The 25,197-nt window shown below is 36.2% G+C and overlaps 2 protein-coding genes across 12 annotated transcripts; both read right to left on the bottom strand.

Annotated features, from left to right (window-relative positions):
• Nucleotides 1–168: 168 nt before the first annotated feature.
• larp (La related protein) lies at nucleotides 169–21,402 on the bottom strand. Of its 11 annotated transcripts, none has more exons than XR_003388842.1 (17): nucleotides 19,494–21,402; nucleotides 12,546–12,673; nucleotides 11,944–12,109; nucleotides 11,694–11,798; nucleotides 11,415–11,572; nucleotides 11,086–11,210; nucleotides 10,819–11,008; nucleotides 9,797–10,336; nucleotides 9,530–9,693; nucleotides 9,214–9,439; nucleotides 8,984–9,151; nucleotides 8,649–8,905; nucleotides 8,402–8,562; nucleotides 7,941–8,195; nucleotides 7,373–7,506; nucleotides 6,311–7,286; nucleotides 169–3,913 (listed from the first exon to the last, which is right to left on the bottom strand). XR_003388842.1 is itself a non-coding variant. In XM_026811528.1 (17 exons), exons 2-17 carry the CDS (start codon nucleotides 13,159–13,161, stop codon nucleotides 6,804–6,806), a joined length of 3,264 nt encoding a protein of 1,087 aa, XP_026667329.1. In that variant the 5' UTR covers nucleotides 13,162–14,410; nucleotides 14,654–14,843; the 3' UTR covers nucleotides 172–6,803. The 11 variants fall into 11 exon arrangements, 6 of the variants coding, with proteins under 6 accessions (XP_026667329.1, XP_026667330.1, XP_017875881.1 ...); XR_003388843.1 differs by having other exon boundaries at nucleotides 169–3,186; XR_001916493.2 differs by having other exon boundaries at nucleotides 6,489–7,286.
• Nucleotides 21,403–21,770: 368 nt separating this feature from the next.
• LOC108622484 (protein ABHD18) lies at nucleotides 21,771–25,152 on the bottom strand. The gene is given in 10 exon segments (XM_018020389.2): nucleotides 21,771–22,191; nucleotides 22,278–22,627; nucleotides 22,630–22,640; nucleotides 22,812–23,073; nucleotides 23,143–23,340; nucleotides 23,445–23,583; nucleotides 23,676–23,788; nucleotides 23,856–24,038; nucleotides 24,119–24,203; nucleotides 24,499–25,152. Coding segments are annotated over 10 exon segments (1,578 nt in total). The 5' UTR covers nucleotides 24,675–25,152; the 3' UTR covers nucleotides 21,771–22,130.
• Nucleotides 25,153–25,197: the final 45 nt, after the last annotated feature.

Raw genomic sequence — 25,197 nt, 5'->3', positions numbered from 1 at the left:
GGGGCAAGAATTTGTTTCTCTAACAATTAATTATTTAAGCTAGTAAGTAGAAAGAATTTTCACAGTTTGGCAACTGGATTTAAAGTACTGTAAAAATTAAATCATTAAATTGTTATTAAGGAAAAGAGCTAGTCAATCATTACATATATAGTAAAAACATGACACAAATTGTTTGTTTTGCAGCTCGATTTTTTTGTCCTTTTTTTATTATGATTATAATTATCGTTATCATCAATTTACGCATTTACAAACTTCCTACGCGTACAGAATTCGGAGATCGTTCACGTTCGTTCCATCACTTTGTTACACTCTTACACGTCTCTAGGCAATGCGTTACGGCTACATTATTATGCAAATTTTATATATATATATATGTATATATATAATTTTTTTTTTTCGTTTTCTGCATTCATCACATACACGCGTCCCTTCCTCTCGGTATTTGTTTAACATAGTATTCGTTACGCTATGTGTTATGTATGTATATTGTATTTACATCGGTCGATAATTTTAATTTCGACAAAATTTCGAATGATCAGTCTATTTGTTATGGGAAAAAGATCGTAATTGTACGGCTCAGATCGTAAAAAACGGTTGGATAAACTCAGGCAAGTCCGTGATAATTTTAGAATACGTCTAAATTCTAATAAGCGTTTGTTCTTTGAAATGAATCATTTTATGATATGTCAGATATTTATACGCATAAACAAGTAATATGAATGTGAATTTTGTTAAAATAAATGTATTAAAAGAGTTATTTAATTGAAGAAAAAATGCGATGTTCATTTTATTGGTCTATCAAATAGAATTTAATGCGCTTGTTAAAATGCTTGTTGATGTAAAGATTTGTCTTTGATTGTTTAATTATTATAAAAAAAAAATTAATTCAATTTTAAATTAATTTAATATTATCTGCTTTTCTTATGTAAATTAGTTGTGACAATTAAAAATCGTATAAGAAATATCACGGATCAGTCCAAAATCAATCCTGATCTCTTGTCTACGTGCGTCTGATAGCTAAATCTGAAAAAATAAATCATTTTCATCTCAAACGGAAACTACAGTCGATCCATTTTCCACTCAACTTCACTATTTTTTAAATCTGGACAACGATAAAAGTACAACATCCTAGAAACATATTTCTACTTTTTAGTTTAATAGGATCAACGTTTTCTTAATTGGCTTCCGATTTTTTAACGTTCCAATTATCATTCTCGCTATCTGTTGAAGTAATTGTAAATAACTGAATATTATAGTAGTCCTCAAATATTTTTTGATCAGTTCCTTCCCATTTGAAGATATAAAATTTTTTTATAATCTAGGATGCTACTTTTTTCTAATCTTTATGTTCTATATTTAGATCTTCCAGTCGACTCTAATTATCATCGTCTCAACTATTAACTCGTGTAAAAATTGTTAAACATGCTCCTTTTTATATAATTTTTTCATTTTTTAAAGCTTTCCTTTTCAAGGATTGGGTCCATTCTAGAGCAACTAAATTAAGTTGTCAAGTGACAAATCAGTGGAAGTTGAAGAGCAAGAAGGTTTCAACTGTCTTTGAGATATAGTATCAAAGGGGATGGCGATTTTTCCAGGCAAATTTCAGTCAAAGGCACTATATAACGCACGAACAAAAATCTATTTTCTGCTTCGATTCGGTGACTCTCAACAATTTGAAATTTCGTAGAACCGTTATCATTTTTGAAGAAAAGTGTACCGTGTATCGTGATCACACTTCAAAAGTTAACTCTCAACTCTATAAGGCTACCCCAAAAAGAACCTATTTACATCGCTCCGATCGTCCAACCTTAAATCTAATATCATATCCTAATGTAAATTTTTTTAACTTTAGTAACTTCTTTCGTTCAATCGATTACAACTTAAACAAATAAAACGAACTTATAAGAAGAGAATAAAGAGCACAACAAACCTTAGAACATATCTGTACATTGTATTGTTGATACAATATCAAAACGATGAAACTACATATATTATTTTCTGATACTACATACTGATACTACATTTATTATTTTCTCTTCATATATCGTTATCTACCTTGGTTCCAGTTGCAATTTATAGCGCATACTATTTCTTTGAACTACTTGCTGATTTATACGTAATTGATACTCAAGTTTTCGCTTTCTCATTAATTTCTATTTTCCATAAACAAATTACACAATCGCAGTTTTGACATTGAATCAACGATTTGAGCTAAACAAATTTACAGCTCAAAAAAAAAAACAAAAAGAAAAGCAAAACGAAGCTGGTCGTGGATTAATCTTCGTTTCAAAAAAGGAAGTTCATTTTACATAGAAAACATTACTTTTTCGTTTCTCAAACCCGTTTTCTTCCATCGGGAACCGCCTACCCGTGTGAGCGTATCCTTTAACCGTAAGCCTTAAGGGTAATTAATATTTATCAGCGAGATACATATATGTATATAGAATATATACGTATGCATATAAGTAACAATATATGTATAAGGATGCGCGATTATGTATAATGCGTTTATTTTCTTTCATTCCTTTAAAACAGGACTTCCGGTAAAAAGTATTTACAATTACTCTATCGAATCGTCGTTTACTTAGGAAAAATCACTTTTCTCAAGATACAAAAGAGACATTGTTTCTCTTTATCGACCAATCTTGACCCCATTATACTACATCTTATCAAGTTGTGCATGACATTTTTGGTATTGGAAATTATCTGACACGTGACAGTACAAGGGAATGAAATTCAGATTCAATTATTACGGTTCTGTAAATTGAAAATTGAACGATAATCGAATCTTAACGAAACGTATCGTTTACTTAAGTTCCATTAAACCTATGATTTTTTTTATTGTGGCGACACGCACTTATCTCGTTTAGATTGAATCTACGTGTAAACCTACCGTCCGTCGACAATGGCGAAATAGATACCGCGAACACGTTTTTCTATGTACACTGATGATCAATCACACTTCTCTTCATGTTTTTCCCTGGCACCATTCTTTTTCTTTTTTCTTCACTCTATATTACTTTGTGCTTATCGATCTTCGTCCGTTCGAGGTTGATCTCTGATTTACAGGACTCTGTTTCACTTCCTCTCTTCTACGCATTGCATTCTGTCTTCTTTAGTGTTGTTGAATTGATATTCGCAGTTTCGCGTTTCATGATACTCATCGCTAGACGATGTTTTTTTACGCTAAAAAGATTATTTTGTAGGAATCAATTAAGGAATTGAGATAAAATGGTGATGAAACGCTACAATGTATTCTGATATGGATTAATTTTTAATGTATCAATTCATCTAGAAGATTAAATTAACGGAAAGTCATTCTAGCATCCTTAAAAAGATGCAGTTATAATATACATAAAAAGTGTAATTTTCGACGTTGTGAACCAAGTATGTTTTACAAAGAAATAAAATATCGCGTATTAACTGTTAGTTCGAACGGACATAGGAACTATGAAATGATCATCACTATTCAAAAAGCGGATATTTTCTTCTTGTAATTAGATCAAGTTTCTTAAGGATCTGGCTATAATTCAGTTAAATATACGACAAATGCTGGATAAAATATGTTATCAAATTGACACGGGTCTGTGATTAAAAATTGCAGATTTTGTATCTAGAGAACGTGGTACGATTCTGTGAAATTCAGACGGAAGACTGTCAGAGGAACAAATTCAGAGAATAAATTATAAGGAACATTTGAAATGAAACATTCCATGAAAATTCTTTATACAAAAATTATTTTCCTCTCTCGTTTTTCTTGGATCTTTCATCAAATTTTTGTGACCGAAATTAATTAATGCACTTTATAAGTTGAATTTTCTTCAGTGGTTTCTGGCTAACGACACTCGGACGAAGTTCGATGTAACTTCCACGTTAAACTTCAGGCACAATCACATTTCGCATTTTAAGGCCACTGAAAAAAAAATAAATCGTAGGAATTCGAACTACCTCATTATCGTACCTCTAAGTACATGGACGTTGTCGAGTTTTATTTAAACAATTGGATTTGTCAGCATTGAACTTACAAAAATAAAATCTGTTTTACAGAGAAAAAAACAAACATTAAATAGAAAAAAGAAATGTATAAAAATCTATGGGAAACTGTTCAACAAAATGAATTTCGATAATAATTTGAAACTCTTGAAACAGGAGAACAAATCTTCTTAATTCATCCAATTTAAAAAAAGAAGGAAAGAGTTTCAAACTGGTAGAAGTATCTGTTTAATAAACAAAAAAATATTGGACCTATGAAGAGATGAATGATTGAAATTTTGTTTGCAAGACACGAACAGAACGTGTGTTTAACAGGAAGTCACTTTCGTTACAAAAATTTCCACACTCGTTTACAGTTTTCGTTCGGTTATTATAATGCGATTCAATAAAGTACGATGCAGTTCGAAATTCTTATGTAAAATAAAAATGATCTCTCTTCAGCTCCGATCATTGTTCTCCTCTAATTCTCTTTGTGTAGAACAACGTTTCGATTCGGACAGTTGCGTGACTAGTACATTGAATAAAAAACAAAAGAACGGATTCTGAGTCTCCAGGCACTTGCGAATTTTATATCGTTTCCAATCCCTTCGCTGCGTACTATGAACTATCTGTTTTAAAACTGAAGTCGTGAGCAATTGGGAACGCTTCTGCTACAAGAATGAGCCAGCCATTCGAGTTTGAAAATAGCTTTATAGTGAATTAAATTCTTCAGTCTGTGCTTCCTATCGTTTTCTTAAATAACGTAACTGGTCTGATGCCTCGTGAGTGAACGGTGCAATCGTTTTTAGTTCGAAGAAGACCAATCTTGCTTATCCAGAAAATTTTAACTAGCCTAACTACACATTCCCTACGTAAATAGCTTAACTAGAATTTCTAATATAATCGTAAACCTCTGTTACTACTCCAATCAATCCAGTTCTTTCGTTGCATTATTAAAAATATCTCCTAGTATAGGCAATGCTTAAAAGTATAACTCCTTTCATCATCCGATTTGCCTTGAAAGTTTCTGTTCGATCAAGTGAAGCTTTTTATACATGTTCACTTTAAAGATAATCAACATTTTTCATATAGAAAAATCACAATTCTCGTTTCCAAGACTAATATCAATCATGTTCTTTACTTGTAGCGAGAGTATCCACTTTTTAATTGCTTAGTAATTTTTGTTGTCAAATAATTATTATAAAAAGTTTTCGCTTTTTGCTTTCATTTATTCGCCAAATAAGTTCGTAAAGAGTGGAATCATTCTGATCATTTATTAAACATGTACGTGTAATGTCGGTAAAAATATCAGTTTAAAATCATACAGTGCAACAACCAGAATTTAACCAATAAAACCTTCGAGCACTATATTTCAATCGTCATTGATGAAAAATAAAAGAACGCAGAGTAATGTGTAACTCATGACCGATGTTGTCCCAAGTGTCCCAAGTCCCTGTAGTCAATTTTTATAATTGTAAGTATTAACGAATTTAAATGCACCTTACGAAAAAAGAAGCGTAATAGATTTCTATTCTTGAAATATTACATTATGCACCGCATCTATCTATTCAGCTTTAAATTATCAATGTGGATCACAAAAATTAAAACACTTTATTATTATAATTTTCTAAAGAAACATTCGTCCAAATAATTTCTTTGAACTTCTGTCTACAATTAATGCGCAAATATTGCAAATTACAAAACGCTTGAGATATTTAAATAACATTTCTGGTACTTCAAGTTCCGTGATATTTAAAAGGACAAGAATTTTTACAATTTGCGACGAAGTTTGTGATAATTACTAAAATTGTTAACAATAATGGCTCGAACTTCATTTTACAGACAAAATTACTCCAATTAAAGAAAACATTACTTTGTACAAGGGAATCAATTATTAATGTGCACCATTATAAAAGAAATATTTTAATCATTTGAACACTGATGAAATATCTTCACCAAATATTTGAAATGGAGTTAATTTCTCGGTATTAATAAAGCACAAAGAAGTGTACTGATTCATAATTATAGAATAGGATGATTTTGTGATTTAACGCGCGTCAAACATTTCACTGAATCCGAGAATAGAAAAAAAAAAGAAGAAATATATATTTATAAAACTCGTGAATATATTAAAGATTGTCTAATCAACTGGAGTTTCCTACTAGTTCGTATCGTACAATTTGGTATATCATTTTTTTTACAGACGAACGAACAAAGTAAGGAAAAATATATTTTCGCCTGTAAAGAACAATGTAATATAGTCTTACACTTCGGAAATCTGTAAAATAATTCTCTCTTTGAATAAAAAACTAGCAAGTAATTTATCAATATTCTGTACCGTGCAACGTTATCGTGCCTGGATTCTCTGTTTGCTCGTTCACACCGTGGGCCATTCTATCGTATTCTCCCGCTACGAGGCATTAGCAAGAGCATCCTAATCGGACGAACGGAGTAGAATTCAATTCGAGTTTTAGTAAATTCCTGACACAAGCAGGAATTAATCATGTACGAACTACCTTAAAAACAGCTAGATGAACTGCTCTCAGGGACGAAGGATCTCCCATCTTCGCCTAAGTATGCTTCCTTCGGTATTCTTCCCTAACACGACACTCATTTCAGAGATCTGCCGATTGATTCATCGTTTTTTTATATACAGAGTGTTTTTTGTGCTCGTTCTGTTACACGCTCTACGGTACACCGCGTGTATCATTTGAAACAGGACGTTCCCTTCCGTTAGGACATATAGTATATTCCCATTTCAGGAGCGACGCACTAACACATTTTTGTTAAACGAAATCGAGCAAGTGCCACACGCACTTACCCTTATTATTTCACTTATGAGAGACCGGCGCGTTATCTATCTTGATCGTCACCATCTTCGTCTGCTCGGATTTTCCAGACGGCCTGCTGCCGCTCTGAGACTTTGTTTCCTGGTTCTTCGCACACGACCCGGAATTTAGTCTGCTTTGTGTTTGCTGTTGCTTACTCAAGTCGCGTTGACTGGTCGAGGAGATGAAAGTACTGTCATTACGTCTCCTGGAATGAGCCAGTCGTCCCGAGCCGAACGAACCGGCTCTGTTGCGAAACTGGGACAAATTCACTGAATCGCGCAACTTTTGCGCATTTGGATTGTTCTCGGAATTCGACGAGGTTGGCAGTGTTACTGTACTCGAGCCGCCCGACAGTCGGCGAACTCTGTTTGAGGGCGAAGCTTCCCCGTCGCCGGCGCTCTCAGACACACTTCTGTTTCTTCTCTTGGCAGTCTGAAAACGTGAGTTTGCGGCGGATCCTTTTAGCATCTCGTTTATCTGAGGCTGAAACAAACGATAAACTTTAATGAATAACTAAATTTGTATAGCAATTTCATAGGCTCATAGACATACAGGAATCGTTTACATACCTCGTCCACTCTGAAATCTTCGATGCTTTTGAACTTGGACAAGTACTCCTGCAACTTTTGATCCACTTGCAATTGATCCGAATGCTTGTAATACTTCAAGAATGCCCAGAACTTTTCTAATCCATATAGTTGACCTGAAACACAAAATATTATTAAAGATAGTCTCATTTATAAATTATAATGAGACAGTGGATTTTCATGCACAATTAATTGTTGATTGTGGCAACATTGTGAATTCGTAAAATGAAACGTAAACATTTATTTTACTTCAAAAATAATAATATGCATTTGTTTTATTATATGATATTCTATATCTCAGGATTTATATATCTCAGGACACCTTTTTTTATATATTTTCTACAAAAACTATTTTTCTACAAACTCATTCAATAAATAGGATGTGTCTGTTGCTACGCTAAATACCACACACAAGATGAAGTGATCTTGCGGTATCAATTGAACATTTCATTTGCTCTAGCACACTTTTACCACCTAGCTATAAAAAATTGTCATAGCTAAACAACCTATGTGTGCATGAAATTCACGTTTGTCAAAGATATTTGCTTACCGCTTTCGTAGTCTTGCATTGTCTCTACTTGGAAGTCTTTGTAAAGGTGATGTCTGAATCTCTTCTCCAAACCGTAGCTGTAGAATCTGAAAAGACATTCTAGGCCGTATCGATAACCCTCGGAAGCATCCTCTTTGGCAATAGTCCTGAACTCTTCGTACATAGTACGATTGAAGTTTTCTCGCAGGAAGAACGACCAAAAACGGAAGAGCGTGTTCATCTCCTGAGATTGGCCGATTCCAAGTCTCTTGCGTTCTAAAACAACGTTTAACACAATGCTTAAAATTTATATTACTTGAGTGAGTTACATTTCCTGTTAGTAGTTATTCTCAGATCCTCTTTTCTCATCAATGTTATCCCTCAGTCGGGAAAAGAAGACAAAATTAAAGAAATTCATCATTAAAAAGTCTTATGGTAAGAATTAAGGGAAAGTAAAAGTAAGATATTAATGTTTAAATTACCTTTCAAACAACGCGAATGATACTTGTGGTAGACTTGCTGCGTAAACCCATTTTCTTTTAAAAGAGCATGACTCGGATGTTGGAAGGTCGGTAAAGATTGTGGTGCACTTCCGTAACTACTCGCAAGGTGCCCTTCGTTTGGACTTGTTCCAGCGCTACTTCTATGATGCAAACCAACAAATATCAACAAGTATAAAAACCATTTTCTTGTAAAAATGAGCAAATCCTATATTTAATGTAAATTTACCCAGTAGAATATGTGCGTGGTCGATGTTCCCGAACGTCCATAATCCAACCAACATGATGTTCGACAGGAGGATTGTTGCTATGTCGCGTTTTCCTTTTCCGCGGAGTCCTGGGATCGACCGACGGTTCATCTTTTACTACCGCGAAGAATCGTGGAACTCCTCTCCTACCGCTTCTACTGCTTCTCGGTTTATCGTTCCATCGGTTTCTATCGACTCGACGATCTTTCCTGTCTTGACTATCTCCAGAAGTTGGTACCTGTGAATGATACGCATAATTAGTACAAACAAGATTAAATATTAATGAAATATTTGTATAGAATAAATAAAAAGGTACCTGTGTCGGAATTGAATGTGGTATTTCTACATCCTCTATTGCAGATGGCGGTGGGGGAGGAACTTCTGGATTGGCTTTCTTAGGCGCTTTAGGAGCCATTTTTTCAAAATCTTCTTGACTGATTACGTTAACGGTCTTGTAACTTCCGACCGACGACAAAGATCCATACTGTGAAGTAATAAAGCAACTTGAGTATACCGACAGTATTCTGGAAAATAGCTTGAACTTACCCTTTGACCATCCTTCGTCCATAAGTCTTCTTCATAATAGTACAATCCATCATTGATGGCTTGCTCGAGATCCTGGGTCATTTTTACTCTGGTTGTCCAATCACCGGTTCGATCGTAGCCTTCATGCTTCGGAATACGCGTCGATATGGGCGTCGTCGTTTGAGTGAAAATCAACAATTTGTTAACATCTCCGTCCGACAATTCATAATCTTCGTCATCCTCGGACCTGCGGCATATTCAAAATTAACTCAAACATATTATTAAACAAGATTCAGTGTAAATTAAGAAAAAACGAGAACAAACTGGAGATACAAACCATTCGGAGAAAGCATTGTGTCGACCAGTCGGAGGTGGTGTATCGAGCTCTTCGTCGAACTGAAAATCCAACTCCTCCCTTTCTTCACTCTTACAATTAGTGTTCTCAACTTTTTCCTTCTCCTCGGTCTTTTCTTTGTGCGACGATTTCACCCTTCGTCTTACCTATCATTTCCATAAACACAATTAATAAATTAATAATTAATAATAATTTGCTTTTGTATGCTATATGTATCTGGAACTTCGGTACATGTGGTAAAAATTATACCTCTTTCCAAACATCGTTGGCCAACTGCGTTTGTCCATTGACTTGCACTCCCGATATTGGACGTGGACCAAGAGGTGCGATCGCCGTGAACGTATTACCGTCAAGTTTCACAGATTCATTTCCCGAGTAGTCTCTCGATAATGTTGGAATGCTTATCACTTCCTCAGACTGCTTTTTTTCTTTCTTCCCGGTTTGCTTGTTACTATCATAGGACACAACAGGTTCGTTAGTTTTGTCGGTTAGTTCGTTCGGTATGAACTCCGGCACATCAGGATTTAAACTGTCGCCTATTGACGAAGATATGCTTTCCGATTCACTGACCCTTCCTATTGTCGGGATAATGTGGCTGGATTGAAGAACGCGCGGAACTGGGGGAATAGGAATCGTTGGTAAGGGTCTGGCCGCGGGGCAAAAATCGGATTCGGACGTTGTGGAGAGTATTACTTCGTTTTGCGATGAATTGTCAGACGTTTCCGAGAACACGAGATTCTCTGCCGTGTCTAAGATAGGCCACTTTAAGGGATCTATTTTCGTTCTGACCTGTAACAAACAAAAGAATAAATTCTTTAGAAAAAGAGAAACTGTTTTTCGAATTTCAAGTACTTTATCTCTAATAGTTATTAATAAAATTTAGTTGCTAAGAATGATGAGACGTACAAGGTGTGTTCACATTTTATGCATTTACCATAAGATGTGCTCATTGAATGGTTATATTCCTGTATCTTATCAACCCAAAATTGATTTTCTAGAACTGTATAATAAAATCTGTATAAAAAAAGGATAATTTTGAACAGTAATTCATATTGATTTACTTTATACAATGATTTCACACATTTTCTAAAGAATGGACATGTGAGGAGGTCTACTTTCAAACTCCATTCATTGGACTTAAAAAGCCCTAATGGTGTCAGCGAATCCTCTTCCATTTGTTCTAGCACTAATCTTCCATCCAATACATAGGAAATGTAGTTGGATTCAAATTGACTTGTGCAATTGTATACGACTGGCGATAAATGTATTACCTTAAATCTGTCCACTAGTTCCAATTTATCGGATTCCATGATCGCTTCGATAACGAGACCAACGTCTGTCGTTAACGTTTGTACACGATGGAAGGAAGCGATTAAAGTAATGGGCAAAAAGCCTTGTGCATCCATTTTGCGACGCATAAAAAAGTCTCTCAAAAGATTTTCTTCACTGAAGTAATATTCTCTGCAGAAGGGTAAAAAAGAACAAATTGAATATTCTGTTCATATAATTCTAGCTCTTTCATCATGTGCTGAACTTACATTTGATTTCTTAAAAACTCCTTGAGCGTCGTTGTGTCTACGTTAATGAAATTTGTGTTATTGAAGTAAAATGTTCCCATGTACGCCATCATATAACTAGGATCCAGAATACCGAATTTATGCATCTGGAAAAGCATTCATGTTGTAAAAAAACTGTTCAAAATAACTGAAGAATTTTCTTTTCAAGTATGTAACATCAGGTCTACTTTCATTGTTCATCAAGTAATATTCTGAGAGATTCCCATCAATCTTTCATCATTGTTATCCTCATTAATTTTATGTGCATGTACATGTACCACATGCTTTAACGTACAAAACTGAAAAGCTACCTGCATATAATCTTGGTCTTGCCTATGCCTGAAATTGCCACGATAAGCACCTCGACCACCTCTTCCACCCCTGCTCCTATAGCTTCGTCCACCGCGACCACCCCTCGTTATATACCCTGGCCTGTCGTGCTCCCTGTTTCTGTACGAATCTGTTTCTGCTGAAAAATAAAATTTCAACATTGAAGTCTATACATCATTTGAATAGTAATCAAATTAAGTTGTAGATCTTCCAAATCATAATTCAGAAGAATCATTACTAAACAGAAAAGTTTTTAATACCTTCTCCATTCTTCTCTCTTTGATTATGATATTTCGGAGAACGATCCCTTTTGCTTCGATTCTTCGTTATATCTATCTCCAGCGGTACCCACTTCTGCTTGTTCACTGTACGAATAAAAACAAATATATTAAAAGAAATGTGTATATGACGTTCGACCAATTATAAGAAAACAGTTGGGAGAGATGAAGCTTAGAAAAAGTTCATCGCACTATGCTTGGTTGGAACAAGAGAAACAAATCAGCCCCTTACCTTTCTTTTTCTTTTCACTGCCATCCATGTGTTCTTCGCTCTCGTCTTGACAATGGTTCTGCTCCTTGTTCTCCTTTCCTCTGTTTTCGATACCATTACCGCTATTCTCTTTACCACTCGGTTCAACCACACCGTTCTGTTTCTGAGCAGCCACGGCTGCCTTCTTCTAAACGAAAGTAGTCTTCTTTATTAAACAACATTTACAGGGAAGATTAATCGATAATTGTTCATCTTGTACGACTTTCTTTAAACAGACAATTGTTGGAATGTAAGATATACTTCGCAGATAACGGATACGCCCGCGACGAAGACACATTCTATTTTTCTTTAGCAAAAGATCTACGCTCGTAAATACATGGTGTAATTTACAAGTTCTAGCTTTTGCGAAGTTTTCTTCTGACAGATTTACATAACCTCAGATATAATTACGTACAATGCTGTAATCGTCAACTAGTAACAGTAGTACAATGACAACACGCTTTTTATAATAATTGTTTGTGACATATCGATGGATGTTCTTTCAATTATTCTACTTTGGAGAACAGTCAAAGAAGTACTAAAAAATTAAGTATCGAGAAAAACAAAAAACAAATTTAACTCACCTCTCCTGAGGCTTCCAAGGTTGGCCAGTCGCCGATATCCGAGAAGTCGCTCGCTTTTTTATTGAATTTTCTTCTATCCTTCGACGCTGTGACAATAGTCGGCTGATTTCCATCGCTGATACCGTTTTCTGTATAAAACAGCAAATAATATAATTATTATAATATTTCACATACTTAATGGTGAATTTTTCAATCAATCAACTTCATATCGCACTACTAGTCTTATCGTTTTACTTGTGATATCCACTCGGAACTCTGACCTCGATTATCTCGACACTACCAGTTTCATGAATTCTTTTATCGAAAATCGTGTGCCCTAAAGAAAGAACGCATTTTATCGACTTTTATTCTTTATACCTATTGTAGATACCTACGTTCAAAAAAAGACAAAACTCAAAAAACATTACTACATTGTACAATTTGCAATTTGTGTACGTCGCACAGTTGAACAAAATAGAAGCACCTATTTTCTTCTCGATAATATCCACAGCAGACAATTTAACACAAAATAATTGTAGAAGAATGCTACTGCACGAGAATACAGTGTTATGGTATGGCATCTCGTGGTGAAAGAAATAGAGACACCTATTTACGATTATCTATTTCGAATACCCATTTTCCTTAGCTCCGGTCGGAGGTGTTACGCAAGCGATACATGACGACGGCGTAGATTTGCTGCTCGTTGACCTCTTTTTCGGCTGAGCCGCCGATCTTTCGTTCGCTTCGAAAACACAAATCACCGCGAAAGCGAAAGTGAGCAAAGTAACCTACGGCGCGAATCGTCACCACTGCTTCTCGTGTTACAACAGGCCTTCCCTCTCGATGATTCTCGGGGACAAAAATCCGTACAGGATGATTAATTCCACGCGAAACGCCGCACGGTAATGCGATACAAACAAAAGTAACACGCGTCAGATGTATACAGTATCCGTTCCTTGCATAATGATACGTTAAAATAAACGTGACATTATTCTAGTCACTTGACACTGAAAAATCGTTAGGAGGAAAAAACTGGAACGAAAATTTGGAAAAACAATAACTATCTATGGATGTATGTCGATAGGAACTGTTGATAAAGAGTGATGGATAGTTTTTAATGTAGCTGTAGCGAATGGAATGATTGATGTTAGTAGCGTTAGTCACTCGGGGTTGACATTGCAATAGCAGTGTAACAAACGAAACAAACGGTGGTGAATGAGGCAATAAATCGTAGATTAATGCAAACGCGGGGAATTTCTTCTTTAATAATAATTTCTTAACACATGAGAATTAGTATCTCTGTTTGACTAGGAATCCTTTCATAAAAGTGTTAAATACGCTATCTCTCTTAACATTTTTCAATACTTTGCGTTTTCTGTGTACAAACGATTTCAAATAAATTCGCTGCCTATAATAATTATTATTAAAACGAATGACGTCAATAAAAAATCCAATAAATTGGTAAAATATCACTTTAGAGGTATATGAAGCAAGTTATTTATTTTTATTTTCGAAAGTATATAAGAAGAAAATCGTGCATAAAAAAGCATCCGCGCGCATGGCTTTTCCACTAAACGAGCTATCTTAAAACAACTAATTAAGAAACAAATTGTACAATTCATCTTGATGAGATAATAAAACTAATAACATCTAAACACCATTTTGATTCACGGATAATTTACACTGTTCAGATTAGTTAAAATTTTATTGGATCAATTGAAGTGAACTGTGCAAATTCGTCTTCGAAGAATCACCTTCTTGGCAGACTGATGCATGTGACGTGTCTTAATCTTGCGTCGCTGCCAAGTTTGCGTTCGACAGGTGTGTATTTCAGCGAAATAATTAGATACAGCATGTTAGTCCGAGCACGCGCTGTCAACAATTCGCTAGTCAGAAACAATAAACAGAATTGTTATACTAATACATATATAGATAATAAATAATCTATGTGCGAATCTCTTTTCCATAATTATCAAGTCATATGTATTCGCAGGATTATAAAATACGCGATCTAATAAAAGCACGAATTTATACAATACTGTTTGTTTATACGTGGCTGTTTGATTATCAAAAAAGTGTGCATCATAGTTCAAGAATGAATTTAGAAGAGTTAGAAGAGAGAAACTCACGTTGGAGCATATGCCTCCTATTTTTGTTGATCTTCATGGTGTGCAAGTACGGGCTCAATTCACACGCGGAACAATTTCGTTCTTGCCAGACTTCTCACTCGCATACGCAGAGGAGGCTATCATGAATCTTACATAACGTTAATGTAAACACGAACATGCAGGTAAACCGATACCTTTTGAGAACTGCGGGGAAAAAAAATCACATAACGCTGCGCACTCGACGAAACGTTACAATTGTATTTGCGCACTTAATGCAGTCGCGAACAACGGTCTCACTTCAGTCGTCACTTTTTTGCAGCAACAGGTGCACTCCACTCGTATCTCTTTCCACGCTGCACGTTTTCACAGCTTCGAGTGGGAAGACAGAAAGAATGCTTTTATAACAGGAATTTGATTAAAGTACAAGATAAAATTATGTACTGTCAATAAAGGTACTGATATGTATTCATATTTTAAAACAAAACGGTTCCTCATAAGAACTTGCTATCATCTGAAATGAAGGAGTTTACTGACGAACAGCGCGGTTAAATATTAACGAACGCGACAATTTTAAAACTTCGTTTTGACTTCGTTGTTCTCGCACGCGCCATAAAAGTGAAACCAGCACAAATAGAAGTTCGTGTGAATCTCTTGTCATATGCCGTCTTCAAACTTCCCGCACTCGCCATTCAAAGCAATGGACAATCACAGATAAAATGCGCAAACACAATTGACTGTTGATATTACTTAATGTCGAAACGCAAAACATTTTACTGCTTCGAAGATAGTAGACAGATGCACATTATCCTACTAAATATCTTTGCTATGCAAAGATTGTAAATAATATCCTTGATTTCTAATGGGCACTAGAGATGTTCTCTCTTCCAAGTATGTGACGAAAAGCACGTCTACCTTTATTCCACAGCTGCAGCTCGAGAGCCGAAAGGTGCACTGAGCGAGCAGGCGAAAAGGGAGAATCAAACAAGGCTCGTGGCGACCGAGCAGGGTAAATACTACCAATAGCTTCTCTTGCTTAGAACTTTCGACGTACAGGATGGAATTGCACAAATGCAATTTTCATCATGTTTTGACTTCGTGGCCCCCTTCTGTCAGCGCTTTGAGAAAGTTTGTTGGCAACGATGAGAAAAACAATTTTGCAATTGAACGATAACTACTTATGAAAAAAAATTGTGCACACAATTTGTGTCAACCCTGATTGAGATATCCTATCTAGGATTTGTTTGATCAATACCTAAGCACGAATTTAGTATCTTCATTTATAACTAATCTCTATCTAATTTTATCAAATGATAATATTTAAGTTGATAAGTGAAAAAATGATCGGTAACAGTATTGTGTGACATAATCTCTCTCTCTCTCCTCGTGAGGAAATAATAATTAAAATGAAATAAATGCTGCTTTTGATATGTCATGTGATACGCTTGAAACGAATTTTATTATAGTAAGATATCAAGCAGGGGAAGTTGATGGCAACTAATTTGGTTTATCTTGTTACATCGATATCTAGCCAGCGCGTTATATGTATATGTGTGTAATGTGTACACGCGTTGAACGGTTTCCGGTCAATTCAATACATAAATTTGTCGAAGGAACAAATAATGGGTTTCGTACAAGGAGACTGGCAGCGAATAAGGCACGAGAACGAAGAAAAACTTATTTGCCATGTAGATTAGCGTAACAAATCACACAACCGACATTAAAAAAACAAGCGTAAAATGAAATTGCTGAATGAAAGCGAATCGCTTAACGAGACTGTAAATTTAAATCAGTGGGCATAGTGCGCATTTTTTAGCATTAACTGTTCATTAAGGATGAACATTAATAAGTTTCAATATTCAATTACAAACAAAGAAAAGCACTTATTATATACCCATACTCGGATCGTCATTTTTAGCGTTTAAAACAGAACAAAATGATCTTCATATGTTTTGCAATCCCTATTATCGTTCGAAATACCTGTATCACGCATGGCATACATTGGCCTTTAAGATTCTACTTTTAACGAAGATAGAAGGCCTACAACTCAGAACAGGTTTCCCTCTCACTGCTCTCACTTTCTGCGACACATTTAAATGTATATCGAACACCGGAATAATGAGAAAATCAATGGCCATGCAATTTCACCTCCGTTCACTTTTGCAATTTTAATTGCGAAACATATTTCGGCCAACGATATGTATTATAATAAAACGAGGACCGATATGAGCAATGAAAAGAGGCGATTTGAAAGGTAGAAACGATCACATATTCCTTTAGCTCGAACGGAACAATCCGCGAAGTAAAACTAAAGTAGAAACTTCACGATTTACAGATTGCGCGCGATAACGCAAGACCGAAACTTTAATAAGCTTAAAATAATGGAATCGTGAAAGGTTTAGAATGTATTGAAAGCAAAATATATGATAACTATTTGATTTATTCAATAATAAGTTATTTAAGTAATGGTATACGCTGAACCAATCAAGCCGAACTGGGAAAATTCACCTACAAATACTAGAGTTAGTGAAATTCAAGAGTGAATCCCTGGATTACATAGAGGAACGTAATACACTTATGAGACTCCCCGCAATTACATCACGTGCTGCGACCCACTACCAACCGCCTAGGAAGAGTGTCAATGTCGTTGCCCTCGTCGTCTGCCATTTACTTGCGAATCGAATAATTCGTTCGATAATAATCGCAAATTGAATAACGTAATTTGATTCATTACAATCTATTCGAACTTATATATACATAGATTAACGAGATCATTACTCGAATCATAAAATGTGATTCCAAATTGTAATATTCACATTCATAATTAGATTTATGTATTTATAGAAAAATTGAATATGTTGAAAACATAAAAACTGCAAGAGATGCGTGCATATAAGCAAAATGTAAAAGAATAATAAAATCATATTCCAATCCCTAAGTGATAAAGGAAATGTCTATCTGAAATCCATTTTATTTAACTGACTTTCATGAATAAGAATCCGCAATCTATTCGTAATAAATAACACATTCGTGTTATTCGTACTTAGTATTATGTGGGTTTTGGATGCCCTACTTCCAAAAACGCTAATTACTATTAATTTTTAATAATTATTTAGACTATTAACGCAACATTCAAAGCATAGAAAGGGCTATTCTTTACGCGGAAAAGAAGGGGTTAAAAAAGGGAATTGGTTATGCAAATAAGGGAAGACTGCAAGCGACGCGTGCTGTGACCAGCGTTGAAATAATTTTTCCCTCACGGCTCGCTTCCCCTTTTTTTCGCCCGTATTTCACGCCCACTGCTATTCTCCTCATGCGCCTTCGCTGACTATGCCTAGCATACCCCCGTCAAGTACCAGTCCCCATCATGGTCGCGTCGTCCCCACTTTCCGGTCGAGGGAAAAATTATCTCAACGCTGGCTGTGACTCGACTGCCAACATAGTTGTTTTCCTTGCCACGTGTAAACGGGCACTAGTCAACGTTGTTCAGAATGTTCCGATAAAAGAGAATCGATTTTTCAAAATTCCCTATTTTATTAATTTCAATCTAAATTATATACGCGTCCGACTTGAAATTTTTTAAAACAACGTAATGAAAAAACAAACTTTGTAGATTGTTACACTATTAATGCAGACTAAACATCTTTTGAAACGATTTCTTTACGTTTTCACTCAGGTTATGAAGTTACACAGACTATTTAGTTCCATACACTGTTTCTAAGATTGCAGCAAACATTATACAATTGAACCCTTTTACTTCTGTTAACGAATTAAAAAAATTGCAATTGAAAATACAGATTATCTGTCCCTCTGTTTCGTTCTTTCATGTGCGATCAATTTATTTCAGTCTATTACACAGAATGAACCAATAGTGACCAATTATTTTTGCTCGATACACAGAGATCCACCAAGCTAAAAAAAACCCAAGTCATAATAGTCTGCTCTCGTATTTCGAATATCTTAACGAATATTTCATTTAATACAATTTGCACTTAGCTCCCAGGTGGTTTCTTTTTAATTCTACCTATTGAGAAACTCACGAATTACTCGTTAAAAAAGTAATTAAACACTTTCTGTTTCAATACAACTGGAATTAACATCAGAAACAAGTCTAATTTCGCGAACATTTGTGCTTCCGAGTTCCAGCAGCACAACCTTATGCAACAATCTACAACGTGGAACACTTGTCACGTATTTGCGATCAAGCGTATGTAATCATTTTTTTGAAAATAGTTACATATTTTTTTTAAGACAAAACTTTCGCAAGTACCTGACAAACACAATAATACATACAACAATACTGTCTTCATTTAGGATTACAGTATGATTAATTAAGGAAATCAACGAAAAATGATGTCTCCCATTAATTATTTTGATATTACTTAAAAAAATGACGCTCACCTAAAACAGTTTTCACTTATCCACATTAAAAATATAATGTACATTTTATTCGAGAGAATTAATAATATCCCTCAGTATGAGATCAAGTCCCTAAACTTATAATTTCTACAAAATTGCAAGAATTTTGTATAACATGCATTAACTTATTCAACTGTTATCAATCACAATCAGTTCTATATAATACTAATCGAGTAAGTAACTATGGATTCTTCCAAATATTCAATTCATATCAGGTGTACCTTTAAAGTAGATATATAGTTCTATAAATCAAAATTAGATAAATTTTTTTTCATAATAAGTAAGAAATATAAGGTAAATAAAACAATATAAATCAAATAAGCGAAGTATGATTTCAATAATGGTAATATAAAGGACGTGAGACATTATTTGAGAAAACAGTCAGAATTAAAAACAAACAATGTAAGGAAGCAAAATGAACCCTGAAATATGTATCAACACTTACCAATCACCTCTTGTTGCTGATGTGGCTGATATGGCTGCTGCTGCTGTTGCTGTTGTTGCTGTTGGTGCTGTTGGTGCTGTTGCTGCTGAGGTTGAAGTACTCTCTTTTCTTTTTCAGTCTGTTTATCAGCAGGTGTCACAGCTACTAGAGGCACAGCAGTGGCAGAATTTGTAGATAGGGTCTGTGGTATAATTTTACTTTTAGTCCAAGGATTAACCACTGGTAAAGGTGCTTCTACATATTTAACAGGTGGGACTGGGTGTTGAACTTCGGATTCTGCCTCAGATTCCTCCTTGTCTTTTGAAATATCTTTATTTCCCATCACATAGTCTCTTTCTTTAAAGGACCTCTCGTTGCTCCTAGTGTGGCCATGAAGAGGATGTCTGTGCTCTCTGTGTCTGTGTCGTTCTCTGAATTCCTTTTGCTGTTCTCTCAATTTTTCTTTCCTTCTAGCACTCTTCGGCGCCACAGTCTGAAACTCCCCATCACTTCCAACGTCACCATTCATCTGTTCAATTTCAACGTTGTTCTCTTGTTCCTGTTTAACCTGACCTTCTCTTTGCAAAACCGATTGACCTTGTTCAGTAGGACCTAATTCATTCTCGTAATATTTCTCCGATTTGATCTGCGCGTTAAATCTCCTCCCAGGTTTCTGGTAAAATTTCCCCTTACTAGTTAAACTCTGAGAATTGATACGATCCTTGACAGGCACTGATTGCTGTTGAACGACTTGACCACCGATATTCTCCTTGTTGTTGCCCTTGTTGGCAACCCGGGTCTCGCTGCCACTCTTCGGATTCAAGATACTTGCATAAGAGACCCCGGGGCCGTGCTGCCTTTCGGTACCTTCCTGAGTGCTGCTGGCCACTTTGGCCGCCATCTTGGATAATACGCGCCGAAAGACAAAACACGAGGTGCGAACACGAGGATACCTACGGCGGAAATACTTTTCCTGGATGTTGCTTCCTCTGAGGCGGTCCGGGCGTCCTAAGGAACCTCGATTACTTTGGGGCGCATCAATTTACCCGAGTGCGCTCGTAGCCTGTCGATATATTCGAGATGTTTCGCGTGTCGATACGTCTTTAAAGCACCAATCTAGGAACATTCTCCATGCTGTAGGCCGGACGCATGCCTCCTTCGAGTTCGTGCGATCGAGGCACGAACCTCGGCGAACAATTCGATTTTCACGTAAACCGCGAAAACAGAGCACTGTTCGATCTCTTTGTTAGCGAGAGAACGCCCACTCGAAACTCGTCACGAGGGATCGCCCTTTCCAGAAGGCGCGGCGTGCACGCACGCGGTCGTTAACGAGCACTCGATTACGATGTTTCCTCACGATTTCGCCGTCGCCGTTCGAATTCCCACCGAGAAACAAACGGATAATAACGTTTACGAGTACACGGTTCAGCGTAGTTATCGCGAACCGAACAATTTCCGTTGCGACACGAGGCAATAGGCTACGTGCGGTTAAGAACACGCTGACTCGGCGATTTCACAAGACGATCGAAAATCAGCCGGCATCAATTTTCTTCTCGCCGATGACGAATAATTAAATTAATAATTGGATCTACCTTGGCTCTGATCGTAGACGAAAAGCGTCGTGAACGGTTGTAAACGGGTGCTGTGGCGAATTGAGAAAAGGGGGGTCCAACAGATAAGCAGAGTAACACCTCGTTTTTGGTACAAGTAATTTTTCTTCTTCACGTTCCCTCTTTAGATTTTTCCCGACTTGCTTGTGCACGGGCTGAAAATTTAGTTCACAACGGCAGCGAGTTCGAGGAGCACTGTTTCAACGTCACGTTACCACGGATTACGTAAACACGGCATTTTCGGCGATCTTTTTCCACGGAAAAGCGGTCTGCAAAACACATGTGGCCAACGCTTGCTCCTGGCCTTTGCGCGAGCGGCTACGGAGTTTCCGGTTTAATCGATTCCATAGCCGGTCTGGCAGATGTCGCCACTGCACTTCCTATTTCAGCATACCCACCAAATTCAAACGTATTTTCTGTATACATTCTAAGCTGGGTACAGAATATGGTACAGACGTAAAGACAATTTGTACGCTATATCATTCACGCACGAATGCTCTAGTTTGTACGGGTATGTATACACGCTCAAACAGAGCACGCATGAACGTAATCCATTACTCGTCTGAACACAATTTGAATTTGGAAGTTCGAATATTCGTGCATGAATGACGTCCGTGCGCGCACAAATGCTCAAGCCTATACCAGGTCTAATACATCTAATAACACGTGCAACAATAATGAACAGATAAATGATGAATAATATAATTTCTTTTTTTTTACAAAGTATATTACAATTTGCTTGTTTCTCATAAAAATATATCCATCTTATGTAGGTACTTTCAACAGGGATATTGCATGCATTATGTATGTGCACATAAAGAACTGCACTTGTTTGCACACATAATTCTCTTTTGCCTGATTCAATTTGCAGTCAGTTAAAAAGACGGAGTAATAAAAATGGTAAAGTATCGAAAAACAGTTTAAATATAATTTTCCTCGACAGCATCACGAAATAGACGCATCAAGTTTGGCTCTAAAAATAACATCGGTAGAAATCCCGCTACGCCATTTTTTATCGATTTAGACCTCCACTAAAATTACACGTATATCATCTGATCTGCAAAGGATACTTCTTCTGTGATCGCTCAAATGCTTCCGCAATAGTAGATCTGAAAGAGAAGAATTATGAATATAAATCGACTCGTTTTCAAAATGTAGCTCTTGTTGCGGATATGTTCCATTTTCGTGTATGCACCTAAATACTTTCTGATGAAGAAGATACGCGGACACGTGGCCAGCATCTATATACCGAATCTCCGCACCTGGCCAGATTCTTTCCAAGCTCATACAACCGTCTCGTGGCACATATGCATCGTTCCTCGCGCATACAGCGATGATCAGTTCCGTGTCGACAGGTACTTCGAAATTTTTCAAATGCGTACATTCGTCCATTATACCGCACATGAATTGCAACGCTTCTCGTTCACGCCACTTACAATCAGAAAACAACGGATGTCTCGGAACTGGTAACAAACAAACACCTATTGCCAGAGCAATATGTGTAAGAATCATGCTTGTCCCATACCGTGCGTATTTAGTTAGTTGTTAGCACTTAAGACTGAGAAGACAAAAACATTTGTTTAGTAGATATGTAACGAGAAGCTGGCTTGTTAATAATCAATTGGTTTTTGGAGGAAGATAACGTTTCAAACTCAAAACCGTTTCACAAACAAAAAAATGTGTAAGATTTCTAAGTGTATAATATTATTACAAACTTCCTTGTACTCACCCTTGAGTGTATTTGAGTCTCTTAATTTAAATTTATTAGATAGAAGATTTAGAGGAAATATTCTTGCCGCTTTTTCTTCGGCGATTTCATTTTTAATAGTATTGTCTACGTTTCGTGAATCACAGTCATTGATCACAGTCTCAGAGGCAGTTATAGCATGTACTTCCTCGTTAGTACCGTCAGGCTTCTTTTTCAATTCAATAACCCTTTTCATACTCGCAGGATAATGTTGCGCAAAATGTTGTCCAGCTAAAAATGCATCCTAATAACAAACGAGGTAAGCATTCCTTCCATTCTCTGCCTTTATTTATTTTATATGCAACATACTTACTTCTTCACCGATGATTCTAACCATTTTGGCGAGATCATTTTGGTATAGTTCATTTGCAAAATATTGATCTTCTAGGAGTGTCCAGTTAATCGAAGCGCTCATCACTCCTTGAGTGAATACTGGTGATGCCGTCGACCACGAAAGGCATGGAACCAACGGTATCGGTTTCGGCCAACTGGTCGCTGCCAAAGAAGCCATCTAAAAAGAATTCGTTAATTAGTTACATAACATTGCCGAGGAACAATTTACTTTGCAGACGTTAGAGAAACCGTGAAATAATAATGAACTGTAAAAATACCCACATGACCACCCATTGACAAACCAGTCAATCCCAAAGGTCCGAACCCCTGCTGTTCACACCAATTTAGCAAAACAATTGACTCCATTATCAAACATCCTCCCATTATGAAAATATCGCAAACATTATGTAAACTAGAGCGTCTGTAAACAATATCAACGTAACAGAAATACATATTTATCCCAGTAAAAAACAAATCTTTACTATTACAAACCTTCCGAATTCAAGATCTTACATTTGATTCTGTGGTTTCCGTGAACCATAGAATGGATTCTCCAATAACAATGATCCTATTCCAGATTCCTTCAGCAGAGGCTTTGCTATCAGATTTCTTCTCCTCCAAAAAAACTAATGGTACATACGATTGATTAATTTAAGTAATTCATGATCGGATTAAATTAAACAATATAATTACATGATCTCCTGTGCCTGCTAAGTGCAAACAAATAGGTTTTACTTTGTGAGAATACCATCTTCTAGGTAATACTAATTGAAAATGTGCAGTTATTGTCTCATCAGGCATTATTCCAGGTAAGTGTTTGTTAAAGGGACTCTCAAAAGATCCTTCTATTATATGACAGTCAGACCACTCTTCATCCTGTTTACATAATCATAGCCAAATTACAAATGCATACCTTCCATTAGTTTCCAAAAAATTTTGAAGTACTTGTACTATACCTTAGTTATATTGATTGGATAATCACGAGGTATAAGGTTGTAACACGTATCTCTATTGGCAAGACGCCTTCTAAATTCAAAAATTCTGAAATATAACATCATTTATTTATGATACTTTTAGGGCATGTAACATCCTCAATTTCATTTAATGAGAAACAAAAAGTATATACTTTCGTTGAGATCATATTATACATTTAAGATATTGTTATTTCATGTAGCGTATTTATTTAAAAAAAAAATATGTATACAGAGTTCATTCATTCCACGTATGTATACTGAATTCATTTATAATTTTGATACCTGTCGAGCACAGGTAATAGGAACGTTCTCGAACACGACTAAGAATGATGCAGTCAATTTTTAACAAAGTCCGAACGTACCTTTTCAAGTTCTGAGGGCTTCCCCAACCTTTGGTAAAGAATTTAGTGAGCAATATACTTCTGTAAACGGCATCCAGACGGCTGCGTGGCATTGTAAATCGCTGGACCTCTCGTGAATTTGAAATGCCTCTTTTCACTGTTAACCGAAGAAATTTACGCGATATTAATAATCTCATTCAGGAACACTTTGCTTCAGCTCGAGAGTATTTAGATGATTCGCGCGAGAATTGTTAGCATGTCGCAATCCTTAATAAACTAATCTACGATGTCGACATTATTGCTGTGACTGGTCGCGGGACGGTCTGCTGCGGGACTGTTTTTATCGTAATCAGGCGATAGGAATGATCGAATCGGATGATGATGTCCCGCGAGTATATCGCACATCGACATCCGCTTCTCGCATCTTCGCCCGCGTCACAAATATAAGTAATCGCAATTTCGACGAATAAAGTTTCTTAAATATCGACCATTCGTAAGAGGACTGAAGAGGACGTTGTCGTCCCTCAGTGTTTTACGTGTTTACAAAACTAGATTAATCTCCAATCGAAATGTACTGATTTATAAGACTTCCTCAGGCATTCAAATTTTCGTTCCAAGTTTGTAAAAAACCATCGCACCATCTGTCGACGAGTTTTCTTCATAATTTCAGTAAACAGTACGTCATCGCAGATAGCCAATAATAGATGAAAACAAGAATAA

This window comes from Ceratina calcarata, unplaced genomic scaffold, assembly GCF_001652005.2.
Source record: "Ceratina calcarata isolate Rehan_Ccalc_2016 unplaced genomic scaffold, ASM165200v1 scaffold224, whole genome shotgun sequence".
Classification (NCBI taxonomy): Eukaryota; Metazoa; Arthropoda; class Insecta; order Hymenoptera; family Apidae; genus Ceratina; species Ceratina calcarata.
Note: the sequence above shows the minus strand (reverse complement) of the source record. Positions and strands in the feature narration are given on the sequence as shown.

Coding starts and splice junctions, on each gene's coding strand:
- larp (XM_018020392.2), bottom strand. CDS start 20,373: ATGGCGGCCAAAGTGGCCAGCAGCACTCAGGAAGGTACCGAAAGGCAG. Junction 11,009..11,085: donor GAGTTTTTAAGAAATCAAAT/GTAAGTTCAGCA, acceptor ACCCTTCTGCAG/AGAATATTACTTCAGTGAAG. Junction 10,337..10,818: donor AACTAGTGGACAGATTTAAG/GTAATACATTTA, acceptor TGTTTGTTACAG/GTCAGAACGAAAATAGATCC.